Source organism: Desmodus rotundus, chromosome 11 (assembly GCF_022682495.2).
Source record: "Desmodus rotundus isolate HL8 chromosome 11, HLdesRot8A.1, whole genome shotgun sequence".
Classification (NCBI taxonomy): domain Eukaryota; kingdom Metazoa; phylum Chordata; class Mammalia; order Chiroptera; family Phyllostomidae; genus Desmodus; species Desmodus rotundus.
The window spans coordinates 53589618-53608283 of record NC_071397.1 but is presented as its reverse complement, the minus strand read 5'-3'; the positions used below and the strand labels follow the sequence as shown (position 1 = coordinate 53608283).

The 18666-nt window shown below is 38.3% G+C and overlaps 1 protein-coding gene across 3 annotated transcripts in view; it reads left to right on the top strand.

Moving 5' to 3' along the window:
- The window catches only part of FBXL4 (F-box and leucine rich repeat protein 4), a 75243-nt gene extending 57208 nt beyond the window's left edge, over positions 1 to 18035 (top strand). For all 3 annotated transcript variants that reach the window (XM_024551749.4, XM_024551747.4, XM_045188623.3), the window contains 3 exons: positions 7135 to 7206; positions 12027 to 12339; positions 15829 to 18035. In XM_024551749.4, the coding sequence (XP_024407517.2) occupies positions 7135 to 7206; positions 12027 to 12339; positions 15829 to 15992 (549 nt within the window). In that variant the 3' untranslated portion in view covers positions 15993 to 18035. The remainder of the gene's footprint in view (positions 1 to 7134; positions 7207 to 12026; positions 12340 to 15828) is intronic.
- The last annotated feature ends 631 nt before the right edge of the window (positions 18036 to 18666 follow it).

The window sequence follows — 18666 nt, the reverse complement described above, 5'->3', positions numbered from 1 at the left end:
TCTTTAACCGTTTCTTTTTGGAGATTAATCAGAAGTCTAACATTTCTACCACAATGTGGTAGATCTTAAAAGTTTAACCTGTAAAAGGCAATACTACTTTCTTTTTTAAAAAAGATTTTATTTATTTATTTTTAGACAGAGGGGATGGGAGGTAGAAAGAGAGAGAAACATCAATGTGTGGTAGCCTCTCACATGCCCCCCACTGGGGACCTGGCCCACAACCCAGGCATGTGCCCTGACTGGGGATTGAACCAGAGACCATTTGGTTCGCAGGCTGGCACTCAATCCACTAAGCCACCCCAGCCAGGGCAGCAATGTTATTTTCAGGTTGTGATTATATATCAGTTATAACCTGTACCACATTGCATATCTACACTGTATACAAAGGAACAATTTGTAGTGGATGGTTCATAGCAAGTCTGTGTAAAGTAACTGAATTACAATATTGTAGAATGATGTTGTTTATTTCTACATATAGTTAGTTTCAGGTATTTTAAATAGTCCTCAAAATAGTTCAACTTTTATATTTTCCTTATCCAAATTTATTGATATTGGAACACTGAGGCTAAAAAATTAGAGAAAGAGATTCACACACATATATGTGTATTTTAAATTCCAGTAATTGAGTGATTGTGTTATTGGATTTCTTTGGTGGTATTCATTATGCAAGTTTATGAATTTTCATTTAGTGAATATACTTGTATACTGCCCATCTCGTTACATGTAGACATTGATCTGATGTGTTTGAAATGTGTCGTGTTTGTTATCAAGTGATGCCACTAGTCTATATTTGAGCTTCTGTGTGTCTGTAATATATAAAACTTGTTATGTGTTCCTTTAATATGCTTTCTGGGAGTCATGTATTAAAGTGGAGAATACTGATTTGGAATCATATCTAAGAGTGTTATAATTAAGGATTGCATTCCTTAGTTAAGATAAGCAAAGACTTTGAGTGAAAGTTATAAACTAGTTATAACAAGTATAAATATAGAATAGTTAACATAGTACTATTGCATACATTGGTTATATACTCTGAGGATATTATAAAATATATATAATATAGCTACTAAGCCATAAATCTAGCCTGTGTAAAAGTTATATGTGACTATAATAAACATCAGTTACCGCTTTATGAACTATTTTTGCTTAGCACTTTAGAAGTCTGGAGGATGGGAGGTTATGAATTTTATGGGTAGCATCTCTTAAAAGGCTGTCAATGAAAATTTCAATTCCTGCCTTCCTTTACCTCTTAATAGATTTCCTTGTAACAAGTAGAGGCACTAATAATAATTATCTTTATAGTTCACCATTGGATTTTAAAGCGGATGAACTGGGTTAGTAGGTAGACTTTAGGTGGAATGTAAAAGGGTTCTTTCTTTCTGAACATACATTTCCCTACCCAACGCCAGTACTCACCTAGGGTATGCTTTGGTAATTCTGTAGAAGAAATTACCATGATCAGTCATTTCTTAGTGAATTTCTTTCTGCAGTGATTTAAATAAGGTTGGCCTTGGTTTAAAAATTACAAACTCATTTCAAAATGAATGCTGCCTTGCCTTATACAAATTACTTACTTTCTCTTTAAATTGTATTTTAACTTTATAGAGCTACTCTCATGCTTCTCTTGAATGAATTTTAGAGAACTAACCACAGCAGAATCTGTGGACTTGGGGACCTAAAAGATATCATAAGTCTGAAATAAGGGAGTCTTAAAATTTTTCAGACTCTTATATCTGAATACCTTTTCATAGGACAATTAATGTGGCTTTAATCTGTCCATTTATGTGTTTTAGAAATGCTGCAAGTACTCATTACAGTAGAATTGTCTTTTTAAGTAGAGGTTGGCAGACTTTTTCTGTGAAGGGCAAAGTAGTGAATATTTCAGGCCTTGTAGGCTGTGTGGTCTCTGTTGTAACTACTCAGCCCTGGTGGTGTGGTATGAAAATAACCATAGACAATAAATAAATGAATGAGTGTGACTGGGTTCCAGTAAAACTGTATTTACAAAACAGCTGGTGACTGCATTTGGCCTGTGGGCAGTAGTTTGTCAGCTCCTGCTCTAAACCATTGAGTCTGGTCTATAAAATCAAGCCCTTTTATATCTGGAAATGAAGAATTAGTTTCTCCTAATCGCTTTAGCGTCAGTAGCATTAATTTTGAATACTAATAGCATAGAGAAAGAATATGCTAAAGATATGCCAGGAGGAAACTGTTTAACTGGATTTAGAGAGAATGCAAATTGGTCTACAGATGTGTTTTTTCACTTCGGTATTCACACAGTCTCTGGCTCATCCTGAGCTTCGCTGGACAGTCATGAAACTGTCCACTTGCACTTGCTCACCTCCGTGCTACATGTCAGCCCTTTGATTTACCTCTACTTGACTCCTTGTTACAGACCTCACAGCATCTTTTCCAAGGTCAGCCTTATTTTTTTCTTTAGTCATCACCTGTGTCCCCTCATTTCTTGGCCTCAGCATTTGATCTCACACCTCTTATTTAGCAAAGATGTGTGATATCATTCCACATAAATCTCTTTTGCCCTACATTAGTTCTTTTTAAAAGTGGGAATGAAAAACGATAGTTCTCTCTGTTATTAAATGAATTTCTAATTCCCAATGTAATCTTCAGACTATTTAAGTTATTGTAAAATATTTGCCTGAATAGGTATAGTATGCCATGAATTCTTCTTCTATGACTTGAAATTTCTCCAGAATACATCTACCCTTACACAAGATGTTTTCTAAATATGTAATTATTAGAATCTTAATTCAACAATGAGTTCTTTGTGCTTTAAAGTTATAATCTTTAAGATAGACAATAAGCAATAGGTATGGCTCCTATAAGGAACAGTCCAGTTCCAATATGATAGGTCAATATGGTATTCTTGACAATAAGTATTTTTTGTCTTACTCATTTTTAATTAGAAGAACCATTCAACAGGGAATTCATTTCAGACTATCTCAAAAGCATCACTTCTTGGCCTGGGGGTAGTCAGTCAGAGCTAGGTGACTGTGCTTACATGGCTGTCCAGGCCACTCCAGGGGTCGGGTGGAAGTGTTGGAGAAAGGAGGGTATTTGCACCTCGGTAGACATACCAAAAACTGTACAGGTACCTGGCATTGGCTGTGCCTCACGGGCACAATTGAGCCCAGCCTCCTCCTGGCTCTGCAGTGTCCCCCACGGCACTGCGGAGTGGGACCACTGACTTTCCGTAGAAGACATGGTTCTGGATGGGGTGGTCTGCAAGAGCCTTAAGCAGGGAAGAATAAAGACTGATGGCAGGGGACTGGAGTTCAGAAAAGTAAATGAAAGCATATTTTTAAACAGAACAGGAAAAATATTTTAAAAAATAAAACAGGAAATTATGGGCCGCGGGCTAAAACAGCAAGAATAAGTAGTTGTGCAAAAGAACTGATTAGAAGTCTAAAAAATGAATGATAGTCATTGTACTAAGAAAGTAAGCTGATAAATTCTAAATTAGACACAAAGAACTGCTAAATTGAAGAGAACTCTGAGGTTTGTACTTAAATTTGTAGAAGTCTTGAATGTCAGGCACTGCTGTAAGTAGTTCTCTGTTCATTTATCTATTGCTGTCTACCAACTTCTCCAAACTTAGTGGCTTAAAAAAACCTGCGTTCATGATCTCACACACTTTCTGTAGGTCTGGAATCTGGGAGTAGTTTGGCTGAGCAGTTTTGTCTCAGGGTTTCCAACAAGGTTGCAGAGTCTGCAGTCATCTAGGGCTGGACTGCACCTCAGGATCAGCCTCCGAGTTCACATACAGGTCTATTGGCAGAGTTTCTCTTTAGCTGTTGGCCAGAGGGCCGTGTTTCTTTCTTCATGGGCCTCTCCTGCCTGAGAGTCCTCATTGACATGACAGCTAGCTTTTCCCAAGTGAGCAGTGGGGGAGGGAGGAACCCAGGAGGAGCCACAGCCCTTTTATAACTGTGTTAGAGTTTTCCAGGGAAACAGAAATAAGAGCGGGTGTATGTATGCAGTCTTCTTATAAGGAATTAGCTTATGTGATTATGGAGGCTAGCAAGTCCTTTATAGTGAGTCAGAAAGCTAGGCAAACAATTACGACAGAGAAACAATTATGACAGATTGATAAAAGTGCCAGTAAATTAAATAATGATCATGGGGAAAGAAAGAAAAACTAATCTTTTGTATTATTTTTTAAAAGGTAAACTAAAATCTTTAAAGCGATTCTAAAATATGAAAGAGCCAATGGCCAAAAACATTAGAGTTTTAAAGAATGAAGAAGGGGTATTTTCCTTACTAGATTTATAGACTTATTACAAGCTATGATAATTAAGACCGAAGTGTTAGTGCAGGGAAAGGCCAATGGACCAGTGAAACAAATGATTCAGAAGTAGACTCACATATATAGGGGAACTTGATATAAGACAGAAAGCATCACAAATCAACGGATAAGGTAGAATCTTCAATAAATTGAACTGGGACAGGTAGTTATTTCTAAGGAGGCAATTGTGAAATTTGATATCTTACCACGTATAAAAATCAATTTCAGTTGGATTAAAACCTAAGTGCAAAAAAGAAAAACTTTAAAGTTGTCATTAAAAAAATAATAGAATAATATTCTTCCCTGGGTAAAGGGGGACTTTTTAGAAAAGACAACAGAGTACACACAAAGATTGATGTGACTGTATTAAAATTTAAAATTTCATGTCTCAGAAGATTCTATGAACAAAGCAAAATGACAAATACTAGATTCAGGGAAGATATTTGTAATGCGTGAAATTGACAAAGATTGGTATTCAGCATAAAAAAAGAATTCCTACAAGTCAAGAAGGAAGAAACAGCCTAATGAAAAACTCAGCAAAGGACATGATTAAGCAATTTATAGAACAGGAAATAGGAGCGGCCCATACACATACAAAAAGATTTTCAACCTCAGTAGGAATTACACTCATGCAAATTACAACATTCCATACTCATCAGATAGGCAGATAATAAAAAGGACTAGAAGACTATATGTTGGCAAAAATGTGGGGACTGCACACTCTACACTGGTGGGGGGGTGTCAGTTGATAACAATCACTCAGTAATGGTGTTTTGGAAAATCTAATGAAGTCAGAGCATACATAAACACCTGGAAATTCTGCTTCTAGTATGAGTTCTAGAGAAATGCTGTTCTATAAATAGTCTTCTAGAGAAAGACAGGATGCATTATAAGAATGTTTATTCTAACATTCTTTGTTATGGTAAGTCTTGTAAGCAAACCAAATACTCATCGAGTGAAAGTGTATGCTTTAGTATATTTGCATAATGGGATAATATAGAACAGTTAAAAGTCACGGAACTAAAGTTGTGAGTGTCCACATGGAGAAGTGCCTCGCAAACATGTTAAGGAAGGTGCAGAAGTATATGCACAATAGCACCATTTGTATATAAAGCATGGAGAACAATATTATATGCTGTTTATGGACACATAATGTATAATAAAATTACATAAACTTCAGGTGTGTTTTTAAACACTGAGTCATGAAAAAGGTTACCTCTGAGGAGGTATGTGATGGATGGAGGGATACACAAATACAGAACGATAAGCAAAGAAGGCAAAATGGATGTTTGTTATACTGGACAATATACTAGTCTGTATATTAGAGATTCTTCACTGTAATTTAAAAATATATTACCATTAAAGTTCCATAATGAAGTCTGTATTTCAGTATCTTTTGTGTGTATGTATGTGTGTTAATTTAAAATTTCTTGTCCACAAGAATATGCAGGATCCTCTCTAAAAATTCCCTAATATGTTTTGGGTCTTGCTCATGGGAAAATCTTACAAAACAACCTTGTAAGGATCTGTACTTTAATTTAAAAAACCTCATGCTATTTTTCTATTAGTAAGTTAAAATAGCTAAGTATTATGGAGACTCCGGAAATTAACTCACATATATCTCTTCTAATGTCAATATTTTGAGAGCTACATGGGATTGCCTTGTATATAAGTTGTGTTAAAACTTAAGCATAAAATCAAAATAAACTTTTTTTCTTAAATGTAAAGAAATGCCCAACAGTGAAACAGTCTTAAGCTTAGTATCTCTCTAGGGCCTATTATTTTTGCCTTAAGTTTATTTTATCTCAAATACTTCATTACTTCATTTTCTTAATGAGAATCTTATCTGAGTTTGAACAGATGTTTTGTATTGTCATTGACATATTTGTCATCCCCTCCCCAAGTGATATTTGTCAGTTTCTGAACACTTGGAACAGATTAAACATAAGTTGTATAATATCATCTTAATTTTGTTAGATATGATTTCATTCTAATGTTTAGAAAGAAATTCTGCCACATAAGTTAGAGTAGCTTTTTTCTTAATTTACAAAATAATTAGAAATTTGAATGTTTTGCATTGTTTTTCACACATTTTTATGGCAAACATGTCATCAGATGGAGCTGGGACTACTTAGAGATATTTTAGGTACCAGGATTAGGTCACAGTCTGGCATTTCTTTGGGTTTCCTTAGTGGTGAGGCCGTTTGCATTGCATTGCACAGGAGAGATGGGCTGAAATGGCAGGAACACGACTAGAAGGTGCACGTATGTATGTTTCAGTCAGCATGTTGCTAGTGACAGGCACTCAATGGTAGTTGGGCTCCTTGTCAGCAGAGAGAATCCTTTGACATTAAAGTCACCAGCTCAATCCTGCTTTCAGGTGACTATTGGCAGTTCCATCAGTCGGTGAGCGTCAGGGCTGCGGCCGTTGTTCAGAGTGGCACCAGCCCGCTGCGGGTGTTTTCTTTCTTTCTTTCTTTTTTTTTGGAAGGGAGGGGTTGTTTAGCTTGTCTTGTTCAGTCTTAACCAGACTTTCAAATTGCTTACCTTTGGGAAATGAAATGAGAGGTCCTAGGGAATGGAGGTGTCTTTAGGGCACGCACAACCATATCCGGAGCGAAGACTTACATGGAGACTGGTAATGATTACCTTGACTCCAAGCCAATCAATGGTGGGAGCGCCTGGGGACTCATTAAATGGCATTTGTGGTGTCTGTAACCTAGGCTTTGAGCTCTATTTCACGAGAAGTAGTGACAGCCTTTAATGTCTAATTGACCTCCTCTCTTTGTTTCCCATTCCATATTTGCCTCTGATGTGGTCCCTGATGGCAGCAAACAGCACTGCTCAGCATTTTGAACTTCTGTTCAGAGCTTCAGCACCTCAGTTTGGGTAGTTGTGTCATGGTAAGTATTTGAAATTTTTTTATACTCAGTTGTTCATTCTCTCTTCCTTCCCACGGGTGAATTTTTATGCTGACTCATCCCACCCACACCCACTCACCACTCTTCTGATACATGGTTAACTGTTGGACCCACTTTCAAACGTTTTTCTTAAATCGGAGAGTGTATCTTTGAAACATTGGTATTATGTAGCCATGAGAGCAAGAAGAGAAATACAGTGTGGTAGAAAGAGTTTGGTTCTGCCTCAAGTCAGATATTACCTCAGAAAAGTCATTTCCATCTCTGCATTTCTTTATAAAATAAGTTATCAGTCCTACCAAATGCCAGTAGTTCAGTAAGTTTTTCACAAAGCTGGATTTAGTTTTTAAGTTCTGAGATTATTTCTGGGAATGCTGATGATAATGGATAGGTTTGTTTTGTTTGTTTGTTTTACTGGCCTTGCTGAGTGAGACAAAAAGATGGATATTCTGTGTTGGAACTCAAGACTTTTAAAATTTTACTAGTCCATGAAATCCAAAAGCCTAGGGACTATCCAACTAGATAGTCTTTAAAGTCCTTCCATATTTAAAATACGATTTTTACGTGACATCGAAAGAACTCATGGGATGATTTAAATTTTTCATATCTGAATTACATGATTTATGAATAATTCTGACACCAAAGGGACAGCAGAACTCTTCGTGTTCGTGTATATACGTGTGTGTTGCATACATGTGTTCACACTGCCAGGAACTGCATCTCCCAATATAGTTGTGAGTAATCTATTCCTCTTCAAGGCAGATTCAGGAGGGCCCCAACCATTCCAGTTTTGCATCCACTTATTAAGAAGACCCGAATAAGCAGGATGGTTGCAAGATGCCAGAGACATTCCTGGAGTCCTAGACTTGGAGTCAGCAGGCACAGTCACTGACCTAAAATAGATCCTGTTTGAATGTCTTTTAGAGCTCAGCAGTGGCTTCAGACATGCCCCAAGGTTTGGCAGTGTAGGCTGGAGAGGCCTGTTGTAATGACATATTTGTTTCCATGTCCTTATAGTTTTTAATTCTGGTGGTTAGGCCTGATTAAACCTCATCTGTGGGCTCAGGCCCATCCTGGTCTCTGGAAACAGTGCTGGGAGCCCACTAATTCAGCATTAGATTTTCCTTACTTCTGGCCAGATTCTTGCCTCAATAAGTCATTTCATGAGCTTCTGCGGGGTCCTTCTAATGGCTCTTCTGGATGGGCCCAGTGACATTTGATGGGCAATTTCTATGACAATAAATGTTTTTCCTTTGATTAAACCAGTGTTTTCCAGCTTTACCTGACTATTGAACCCATTTTTCCATATTAAATCTATAAATATGTAATATACTGTGGTAAATGCTGCTTTAGAAAAATAAGCTATTTTAAAATTGAAGTGTGTAGCTTCTAGCAAAATATTTTTACCATTGGTATTTGTTGTCAGGAAATGAAATATTAAGGACTTGACATTACAGTTCAGAAATAATGCTGGTATTGCTGAAACTGCTACTGCCGTCGTGCTTGTCAGAGCAGTAGCACTCTTCACAGCTTGTTCAGAGTCGCCCAGGACAGTAAGGGAGCTCTTGGTTGATACTTTTTTTATTTTAGTTTCCTTTCTGTCAAATGACCAAAAGGTCAATGTGTGCTTTTTTTTTTCTTTTGACTATCAAAATAATAGCAAGCAAAGAACCTCTGCACTCCAATGTTCATAGCAGCACAATTTACAATAGCCCAGTGCTGGAAGCAACCTAAGTGCCCTTCAGTAAATGTGGATCAAAAAACTGTGGTACATTTATGCAGTGGAATTCTATGCAGCAGAGAGAAAGGAGCTCCTACCCTTTGTGACAGCATGGATGGAACTGGAGGACATTATGCTAAGTGAAATAATCCAGGCAGTAAAAGACAAATACCATATGATCTTACCTTTAGCTGGAACATAATCAACAAAACGAACAAGCAAGCAAAATATAACCAAAGACATTGAAATTGAGAACAGGCTGACAGTGACCAGAGGGGAGAGGGGAGGGGATAATGGGGGGAAAGGGTGAAGGGTTTACAAGAACAGTTATAGAGGACATATGGACAATAATAAGGGGGGGGGTGGAAACAGGAGAGGGAGGTAGGGAAGGCGGGGGGGGGGGAGAGGAGGGGGGAAAAGACAGAAAACTGTACCTGAACAATAATAAAAAGTTAAAAATTTAAAAAAAAATAATAGCAATCAGAATCATGGGTTTTGGAAAGTTTTTAAATTGTTTCTTTCTAAAGAAGCAAATTGGCTGCACTGTTTATTAAAGCTATAGTTCTGTGTTATTCAGGTGCACTCACTAAAGTTAAATACTATTTCCCCCACTCTGTTTTGTATGGCTTCTGCATGATTCTACCACACACAGTTGCTAAAGGCCAGAACCTTAGAAATCATCACCACTATGCCTAGTTCTTAAGCATTTCGTTCTGACTCAAAATGTAGCCCCAAATCTGTCCATTTCTCCAGTTCCACTGCTACTTCCTTAATCCAAGCCCCTGTCATCTGTCCTCTGAGCTAGTGCAAGCTTCTTCACTGGGCCTCCTCCCCCATTCTTTCCCACCATAGACTGTCTTCCAGATAGAATTAAAAGGAGTTTTTGTTTTGTTTTAATAGAAATCATATTTGTTTCTAACCTTCCATTGATTTTCTTAGCCCTTAAAGTAAAAATCAAACTCCTTTGTAGCCTCATGGCCTGGCCTAGCCCCAGTGTAACAGGGTACAGCCAAGAGGGGGGCCCCAAATAGGGATTTGTAATGGGGTCCAGAACTCAAGATGTCCAGGAAATATTAGAAAAATATATATAGGATGTCCTCACCCCCACACGCCTGACCTGGGGAAGGAACACATGGAGCAGGGCCATTCAGAGCTGTTTTGCATAGCAACAGCTGTGCAGCTAACCTCTGGCACAGTCAACATATCTATAACCTTTAACTGGTTTCATAGATATGTTAAATAGTTGTGGCCACGCTTTTGAGCTAGGGAGCTGGGAGTGACTTCCACCCAAGATGTAGCTGAGAAGCAACTCCCCCTGGTTGTAGTGCCTGTGTGAGAGTTTGGAGAAGATTGGCTCCGTGCCATGGGGCCACACCTGCCCAGACTTACTGCGGCAGCCCAGTAAAGCTGGAAGAATAGGGAATGCTGGCAGGTGTGACTGGTGGTAGGAGGAGTCGGAAATGGGGCTGCAGAGGAAGACTGGTGCTGGGATTTAAACCCAGGCGCGGCAGCCATACCAGAGAGAGGACTACACAGTTTGGGGGGAGAAGGGAGAGGACCATGTGGTTTTGAGGGAGAAGAGAGAGAACCATGCAGCTTTGGCGGAGTGGGCACCCCGTGGCAGCGACACAGCTGTTGGTGCTGGGAGCCTGAATCAGGGGCTTGTACTTCTTTTTCTGAGATGCGGTACCCCAGACTGGACAGAGGGAGAAGGAAGGACTGTGTGCATCTGTGGGTATTCTAGAGGACTTTAGTATTTTAATGAAGACATTAAGTCATTACTGTTAAGTCTGTATATCTTTTAAATAAATAATTTCTTTCCTTTTCACCGATCTCTGGCATTGAGAGACGTCTTTCCTCTGGCGGCGGACAAGGCGAACCTAGTATGGGGGAGGGACTCCTGGAGTAAAAGGGGGGTCCTTGTATATTGTTCACCCCCCCCCCCCAGGTCTGTTCTGTAACACCAGCATAACCCTCAGCCCTCACAGCTGTCTTCTCCCTCACTGCCCCGGCCCACACTGATCCTGTTCCTAGTTCCTTGAGTGCTCTGAGCTCATCCTGGAGACCCCAACAGCCCCCACGCACTCCCTTAACTCCTGACACTCCGACTGTTCTCACATGACCCTGTTTTATTATTCTCACACCACTTAATCACTCTCTGATTTTATTTTGCTCATTTATTTGTATGTATGTCTTTCCCAAAAATGTGAACAGAGTCTTTGTTGGTTCACTGTTGTTCCTAGCGCCCAGACTGGTGCTGGCACATGGTAGTTGAGAATATGATGAAGCAAAAAACAAAAGGAAATAATCTGCAAGTGTTTGCTGTTTTGTTTCCTTTTGACTTCTGGTGATAATTTTGATACCTGATTATAACAAAATCAAATGAACCTCTTAAAATTTTAAAACCTGTTTAAAGAAACATTATTGAAGCATATAAAGCCTGTGAACTTAAATGTTTAATCCTTGGTTAGTAAAGGTTTAGGCTGTGATATTGAGATAGATCATTGGACGCCTCCTCTAACTGACAGTGAGTAACATTATCATAATCTAAATCATTTTTGTGTTGTATATTCAGTCCCCAAATGCCTCATTTAACCCAAAACTAGTAAGTATCCTCATTAGTACTATCAGCATATCCCCATACTACTTAGAGCCTAGTAGAGGGTACACCTTTATCAGGGACATCCTACATATCTACCAAAATTGGTTAATTATATGTAAAATAGAAGAAGCTAGGCCTTGTCAGCAAGTAGCAGCAGCAAGATCAAAATGGGAGGCACACAGGAACAACAGGGAATCCTCAAAATCTTTGTGAGAGACTGAGGATCTCAGACTGCTTTGGGATTTCATTCATTAACGTCCTCTGTCTGGAGTTCTGATAAATAGATTTTTAAGTAAGTGATTACTCTTGCTGTCTCATGAAACAGTGGCAGGTCTGTGAGATGAGTGCGCAAATCTGTATTAATGAGAATGTGGGTAAGTCTACATGGAAGCAAAAGTAGGAGACGATTAAGAATGTTTTAACGTGTTTTAAACGGTATTTCTTAGCATAACATGTAAAAGATTGGAATTATTTGATTTTCAGATTGAAGACTATGATGTGATAGCTAGCATGATAGGAGCCAAGTGTAAAAAACTGCGTACCCTGGATCTGTGGAGATGTAAGAATATCACTGAGAACGGGATAGCAGAACTGGCTTCTGGGTGTCAGCTTCTGGAGGAACTTGACCTTGGCTGGTGCCCTACTCTGCAGAGCAGCACCGGCTGCTTCACCAAACTGGCACGCCAGCTCCCAAACTTGCAAAAACTCTTTCTTACGGCCAACAGGTCTGTGTGTGACACAGACATTGAAGAACTGGCATGTAATTGTACCAGATTACGGCAACTGGATATATTAGGTAAGGACACAATATATAAATTTTTTTAAAGCCTTGACATAAAAGCTAAACTCAGATATTTTACAAGTTAAAAAAAAACAAAAACAAAAACAACTTGTTGGATACAATAAAGTTTTGTCCTGATAAGACTTCTTGGTTTCATAGGAGGTGTAAGATAGGTTAATTAGTACGGAGATTAATTAGATCTGCACTTGAGTAAAAGAGGAGGACAATAATAATTTTATTGTTGAACCTATCAGAAAGCTCTAAATAGCCATTAATTCTTGGCCTAGTAAGAAGAGTGAGAATTTATATGAGCTGTGTTCTCCATTTTTATTAAGGACATTTAAGAAATCCATTGTTTTCATGAATTCAAGATATATATGTATATGTATGTACATGTATACACACACACGTGTGTGTATGTGTATACATAGACACACACATACATCTCTTGATGTTGAACTCTTGATTAAGAAATACTGTAAAATCTCCATGCCGATAATTCCAGTGTTTAGAAATAGTGCTGCCTCAAAGCAAATCTAAGGAAAGTCCTTTCCAATCCTGGGATTTTTGGTGTGTCCTTAAATGCAGTTTCTCAGCCAGGAACCCTGTGGGCTTTTGGTACTTCTTTCTTTAGCCAGAGTGGCCTGCTGGGCATGCCACCACTGTAACTGCCCACACAGCTCTTCCCTTGCGAACCTTGCGGCCCGTGCACTGTGTTCTCTGGTCATCTGCTGGTACTAAGAGATTAGTCCATGCAATTCTAATTCTATTTTTCTGTTTATTAAACATTCAACAAAAGAAAAACCTGGAGATTTTCAACACCTGTGTTTGTGATTTGAGTTTGAATCTCTTCACAGTCCAGGTTGATGATACATTTGTATATGTTTTCTTACATAGCTGCATGTTACTTTTTCAAGATACATCTAGGCAAAAATTCTTGCCTAAAAACTTAGGGAGAAATCCTTGCCTGTTATATTATGCACACTGTGGGCCAGATACTTCATGTAGGTTATATTTTCCTTAATTTTCCTTGCTTAGGGAGTTGGACATCATTGTCTTTCTATAGATGAGGGCAGTTAATATGTGGCAGAGCAGGGGTTCAAATTCATGGTTATTGGCTCCACAGTCAGTACCATTTTTTCACAGCACCACATCCACTTACCTTGCTTGTTTCTTTTCCTTCCTACCCACCTTGAATTAACCTAGAGAAACACTTATAAGAGAAATATTATGAAGTTCAAGAAAAAATCATGAATTCACGGGGAGAATGAAGATGACTAGGGCCGTTTAAAATGGATTAATTGCATCAGGCTTCACTTCGGAGCATAGTGCTATTGTTGCTTAAAATCTGTTTTACAACTCCTCCCCCGAAAGGAAGGAAGGAGTGGAGGGAGGGGGAAAAGGAGAGGGGAGGGGAGGGCAGGGGAAAGCCTCATCCACTAGGGATGAAGAGCAGCTAGTCTGCAGCAGGTGCTACGGAACCGCAAAGAAGTCTGTAGCCTGGACCCTAACAGTGGGATTGGTTGTCAGGTGGCCTCACTGTGGCTTATAAATGCATACATTACTTGATTGAGACATAAAAGAAAAATAGGTAAGAGGTATACTGACTTCTTGAAAACATTTGTAACTTTTCATGGGCATCAGAGCAAGGAACATTATCTGTTACGCCACAGCTAATTACAGATGGAAGATAGCCATCGTGAAAATATATTGGAAAGTCACATTATTATTATTATATTAATAGTCATGTAAGCAGCAATTTACTGTATGCTTTTATATTGTTCTGAGCATACCGTATGTTAACTGACTTAATCCTCACGGCAACCTTAGGAAGTAATTATTACTATTATCTGCAAATAAGTAAACAGGCTGGAACAGGTTGAGTGATCTGCCCAGGGTCTCATATCAATAAGGAATCTGGACTTGAACCAGAATCTGTACTCCTAACCATTGCGCTACATTTTCTTTACTTGTATTGTTGTTTTGGTTTCCTTTCATACTTAAGTATTAGAATCTTTATTTTTTTTTAAAGGATTCTTAATTAAACCAAGCAAACTGAAAAAACATAATTGTGCCATAAGTGAGTAAGAAAACAAAAGCACAGAGTGCCCCGGAAGCCTAGGACAGGGTACCGTAGCTTCGTGAAATCTTCAGCCTCTAGCTTCCTTCTCTGGCATTCTGCTAGGAACTCCTGGCTTATCCGGAAACTCAGATTGTAATGACCAAGACTAGCAAATACAGAACAGTCACAATCCTGGGTAAAACACACCGCATAGCCAAGTGTCTCAGTTGAGACTCTCTGGTCTTATATAATAGAAACCCCCTCGAGATAACTTAAACATAGAAAAAGGAAACTGTAGGAGGAGGGTACAGGTGTCTCTCTCAGGTCCCATGGGTAGCAGCTAGTTATGGTCAGACCTCAGGAGGTATTGGGAAACCATCAAAAGGCAAGGAAGCTATTTTCTGTTTTTCCTTCCTTTTTCTAGCCTGCCCCTCCCTCTGTCCTCTGCAGTTGTATGCCTTGTTCTCTTGTCATCTTTACTTCTCTGGGTACACATGGCCAAAAATAACAGACCCATCCCAGTTCTACATGTCTTTAGTTCAAGGTATCTGTGGACGCTGAAGGCTTTACTGAATCCCAATTACCAGTTTTCAGGAGAATCTGTATTGGTTTGGGGAGGGGCCGGTCACAGGCCGGGTAGCACTATAGTTACAGCTTCCAGAGCCTGTGTCAGGGAGGGGGGTAGAAAGGAGTGCTCAGAGTGAAGGCGTGAGTTAACGTTTCAGGAGCTTGCATCCCCATCTCAGTAGATGTATACAGGTAATACAATTGTGATTTTTTCTCCCTAGGAAAGCTGTGATTAAAGAAAGGTATGTGACAACAGATGACATCTTAGAGCCTAGTGATAATTTAGCTTCCATCTGAATATCCCATCATCACTTCGAATTTAACAGGGACTTAACAGTACTCATCACCAATCACCTGTCTTCCACTACTGCCACTTTTTACCCAGTACTTACCGTGAAATTTACCAAGCTGTGTTGTAGGTATTTGCAGTCAACCCTGGTCACTGAGTTCCCTGCATCTCTAGTGCTGGAAACAGAAGTTTATGCAGGGTAGTTGCATGGAATTAGGGGTTGAATCGTTGTTAAGCACTGCTGTCTGATTTGACCCACGGATTACGGAAGAAGATTCAAACAGTTTCGAACTGGGGTGACAGAAATAGGACCGTCTGGAGGAGCTGATTAGAAGCGGCAGGAGGTAGGGACGAAGAGAGTGGATAGAGTGTGGACAGAAGATGCCAAATTGTCTGGGAAAATTCAGGTTGTATTTGTTTATAGGACTATTTCAATAGAAGTCTTTTGTTTTAGGAAATATTTTTTTAAATTTTAAAAGGCAATCTTTTAAGTTTATTCTAAGTAATAAACAATAAAGTGACTGTTTATTAGATCATTATATGAATATTATTTAAAGTGTTTTGTGGGTTTTTTTCCCCCAAACAGGAACAAGAATGGTAAGTCCAGCGTCCTTAAGAAAACTCCTGGAATCATGTAAAGACCTTTCCCTACTTGATGTGTCCTTCTGTTCCCAGATCGACAATAGAGCTGTGCTGGAGTTCAACATGAGCTTCCCAAAAGTGTTCATAAAAAAGAGCTTCACTCAGTGACTTAGTATTTGTTCTGTAATAAAATTAATGTGCTTTTGTAGGGTTTTATCTTAGGGTTGTGTTTTGTGTAGTTTCTATAATAATGGGAATGTCTGAAACATTAAGACATTTGTAAGTTTTAAAGAAAAAATGAAATATTATGAAATACAGATAGGTATTGCCAAATACATGTGTTAATCATGAGAAGAATATGATTTTCATTGAGCATATTTATCACTTGGATGACACTGATAGAATTCTATTAGATTCCTTCTTCTCGTGATAATTTCCATTTAGCATGTTATTACATTGCAGATTAATCACTTCCAGTTGAAGATTAGGTGGAGGCTTCTCGATTGCATAACTGAATGGGTTTTGGAAAATGGAGATTTCCTTATACTTGCATCAGGGTCCAAAAAATCTGTTGCAAATTTGTGTGAGAATGAAGATCTTGCTTAGTTTGTCTTACCAAAAGGTAAGATAACTTAGGAAGTATATAAAGCAGCTTGATGTTACTACATAATTCGAACAGTGTTGTCAAAATTACCTATGTTTCAATATAAACACTGTTTTGCCCCACTTCCACAGCTTCTGATTTAGTAGAATTTCCATTTCGAATAAGTAGTCAGATGGTGATGCTGCTGCCTGTGGTTTGGACCTCTCCTTGAGTCTGGGGGCTTTTCCTGAATCCCAGTGACTCCTACATACAGTGGGAATAACTGTTCTCCTTATTTTGCGCTGTTTCAATGTTTGGTTGAATTCATTACGAAGGATTATCAAGTCTGCAACAAAAGCCAAATTCCAAAGCCCTTCAGTGTTTCTTAATTGTGGCTGTGCGTATTTCTTCTCATTCAGAAGAATTTAAATACCAGCTCTGAGCTCAAAAACAAAACTACTGCTGCTAAGCCAGCAGTCTGCTAGTTGACCCTGCTGATTCAACAACACAAGATTGAGTCAGATATATTCCACAAACTGTCTGTTGATGAATAATACAGTATATAATCATAGGTTTTAACACTATACATTTTTACAAGCTTTGTAAGTTTGACCCACTAAGCCTACTTTTTGCTCCACACTTATTTTTACCATCACCAGTTCTAACACATTTTAGCAGATTCTACTTCAGTTTGTACTGAAATCATGTTTTCTTAACTTCTTAGAAAGTATTCCTACCTTTTATTACTCCACACATACTAGTCGTAGAAACTAACTCTTCAGACACTTCAACCTTGGCATTGACTTATCAAATAAACAACTATCACTAGGCAGTAGCAGTAACATCTGTTGACTCATCAAGAGCCAAGGAAAACCACTCAGAATCATTTGCCCTTTTTTTTTGAGTTGATGTTCCCAGTGTTCTCAATTCTTTCAAACAACTGTTCTTGCCAAAAGGCTAATAGTCTTAAGCAAGTTTACTGTGGACAAATCTCTTCAGCTAATGAATCAAAAACAATTTAATTAACTCCCCATTGCTAAAAAGGCTTTCTTTGCTTGGCCAACAAATGAGCCACTCAGAAACTTATTTTATAGCTTCATTTTTATTTCTATAAAGAAATTTTGCTGTGATGAGATACCTTTAAATTTTCTAATTTCTCTGGCCACTGCATTCTGTAAATTGGGAATACTGTGAAGAATGCATAGTTTGGTAATTCCAGTGTAAATAAAGTGTTCTTTCAGAACAGCTACAGGGTGACTGCATGTTCAACACAATGCTTTGCCATCTAATTCAGTAACGAAATAACCCATACCTCACTGTGCCTTAAACACGTGTCACTTGAAGTTCTCTCTCTCACTCTCCCATCCTCACATTATGAGTATGCACTGGTAATAAACTTAAAAATATTGTGCTATGACAATCTGTGACATTCAAAATGCTGGTAGTTATAGCTGCATCGCTGTACTTTGTAATGTGCTAAGCCGTGTTGCAAAACAGTGACAGCACCCGCTGGTCTCTGTCGCAGGTACTCAGCTCTGCCTCTGTAGTGTGTAAGCCACCGTAGACATATTAATGAATGAGTGTGGCCGTGTTCCAATAAAAGTCTGTTTACTTATGGACACCAAAAATTGCATTTCGTGTAATTTTTATGTGTCACAAAATATTCTTCCTTTGATTTGATTTTTTTTTTTTTTAGCCATTACAAAATTTAAACAAACAAACAAACACCATATAGTCTGGATTTGGGTTGTGCATGGAATTTGTAACTCCTAGGATATTTTCAAATCAATTAGTAAATCCAGGTTTGCTCATTCCTAATTTTATAAACCACTTCAAACCTATTCTCAGCCTTTATCTTTCTCATCTTACCACTTAGATTTTAAAATGAAGAATTTTGTTGATTTAGAGAAAACCAAACTTGTTACCATAAGAGTTTTGAATATTTTCTTTTTTATTGAGATATATAAATGTATATAAGTATATATGTTATATATATTAAGAATCGTATATACTAAGGTGTACAATTTAATGATTTGGTATATATTTACATTTGTGAAATAATCACATTCCAGCTAATTAAGATATGTATTTCTTCAGATAGTTATCACTTTTTTTGGTAGTGACACTTAAGCTTTACTCTCTTAGCAAATTTTAAGTATCCAATATTGTTAACTATAGCCACGTTGTTATACATTAGAACTCCAGTGCTTGTTCATCTTACAGGACTGGAGACTTTGTACCTTTGACCAACACCTCCCC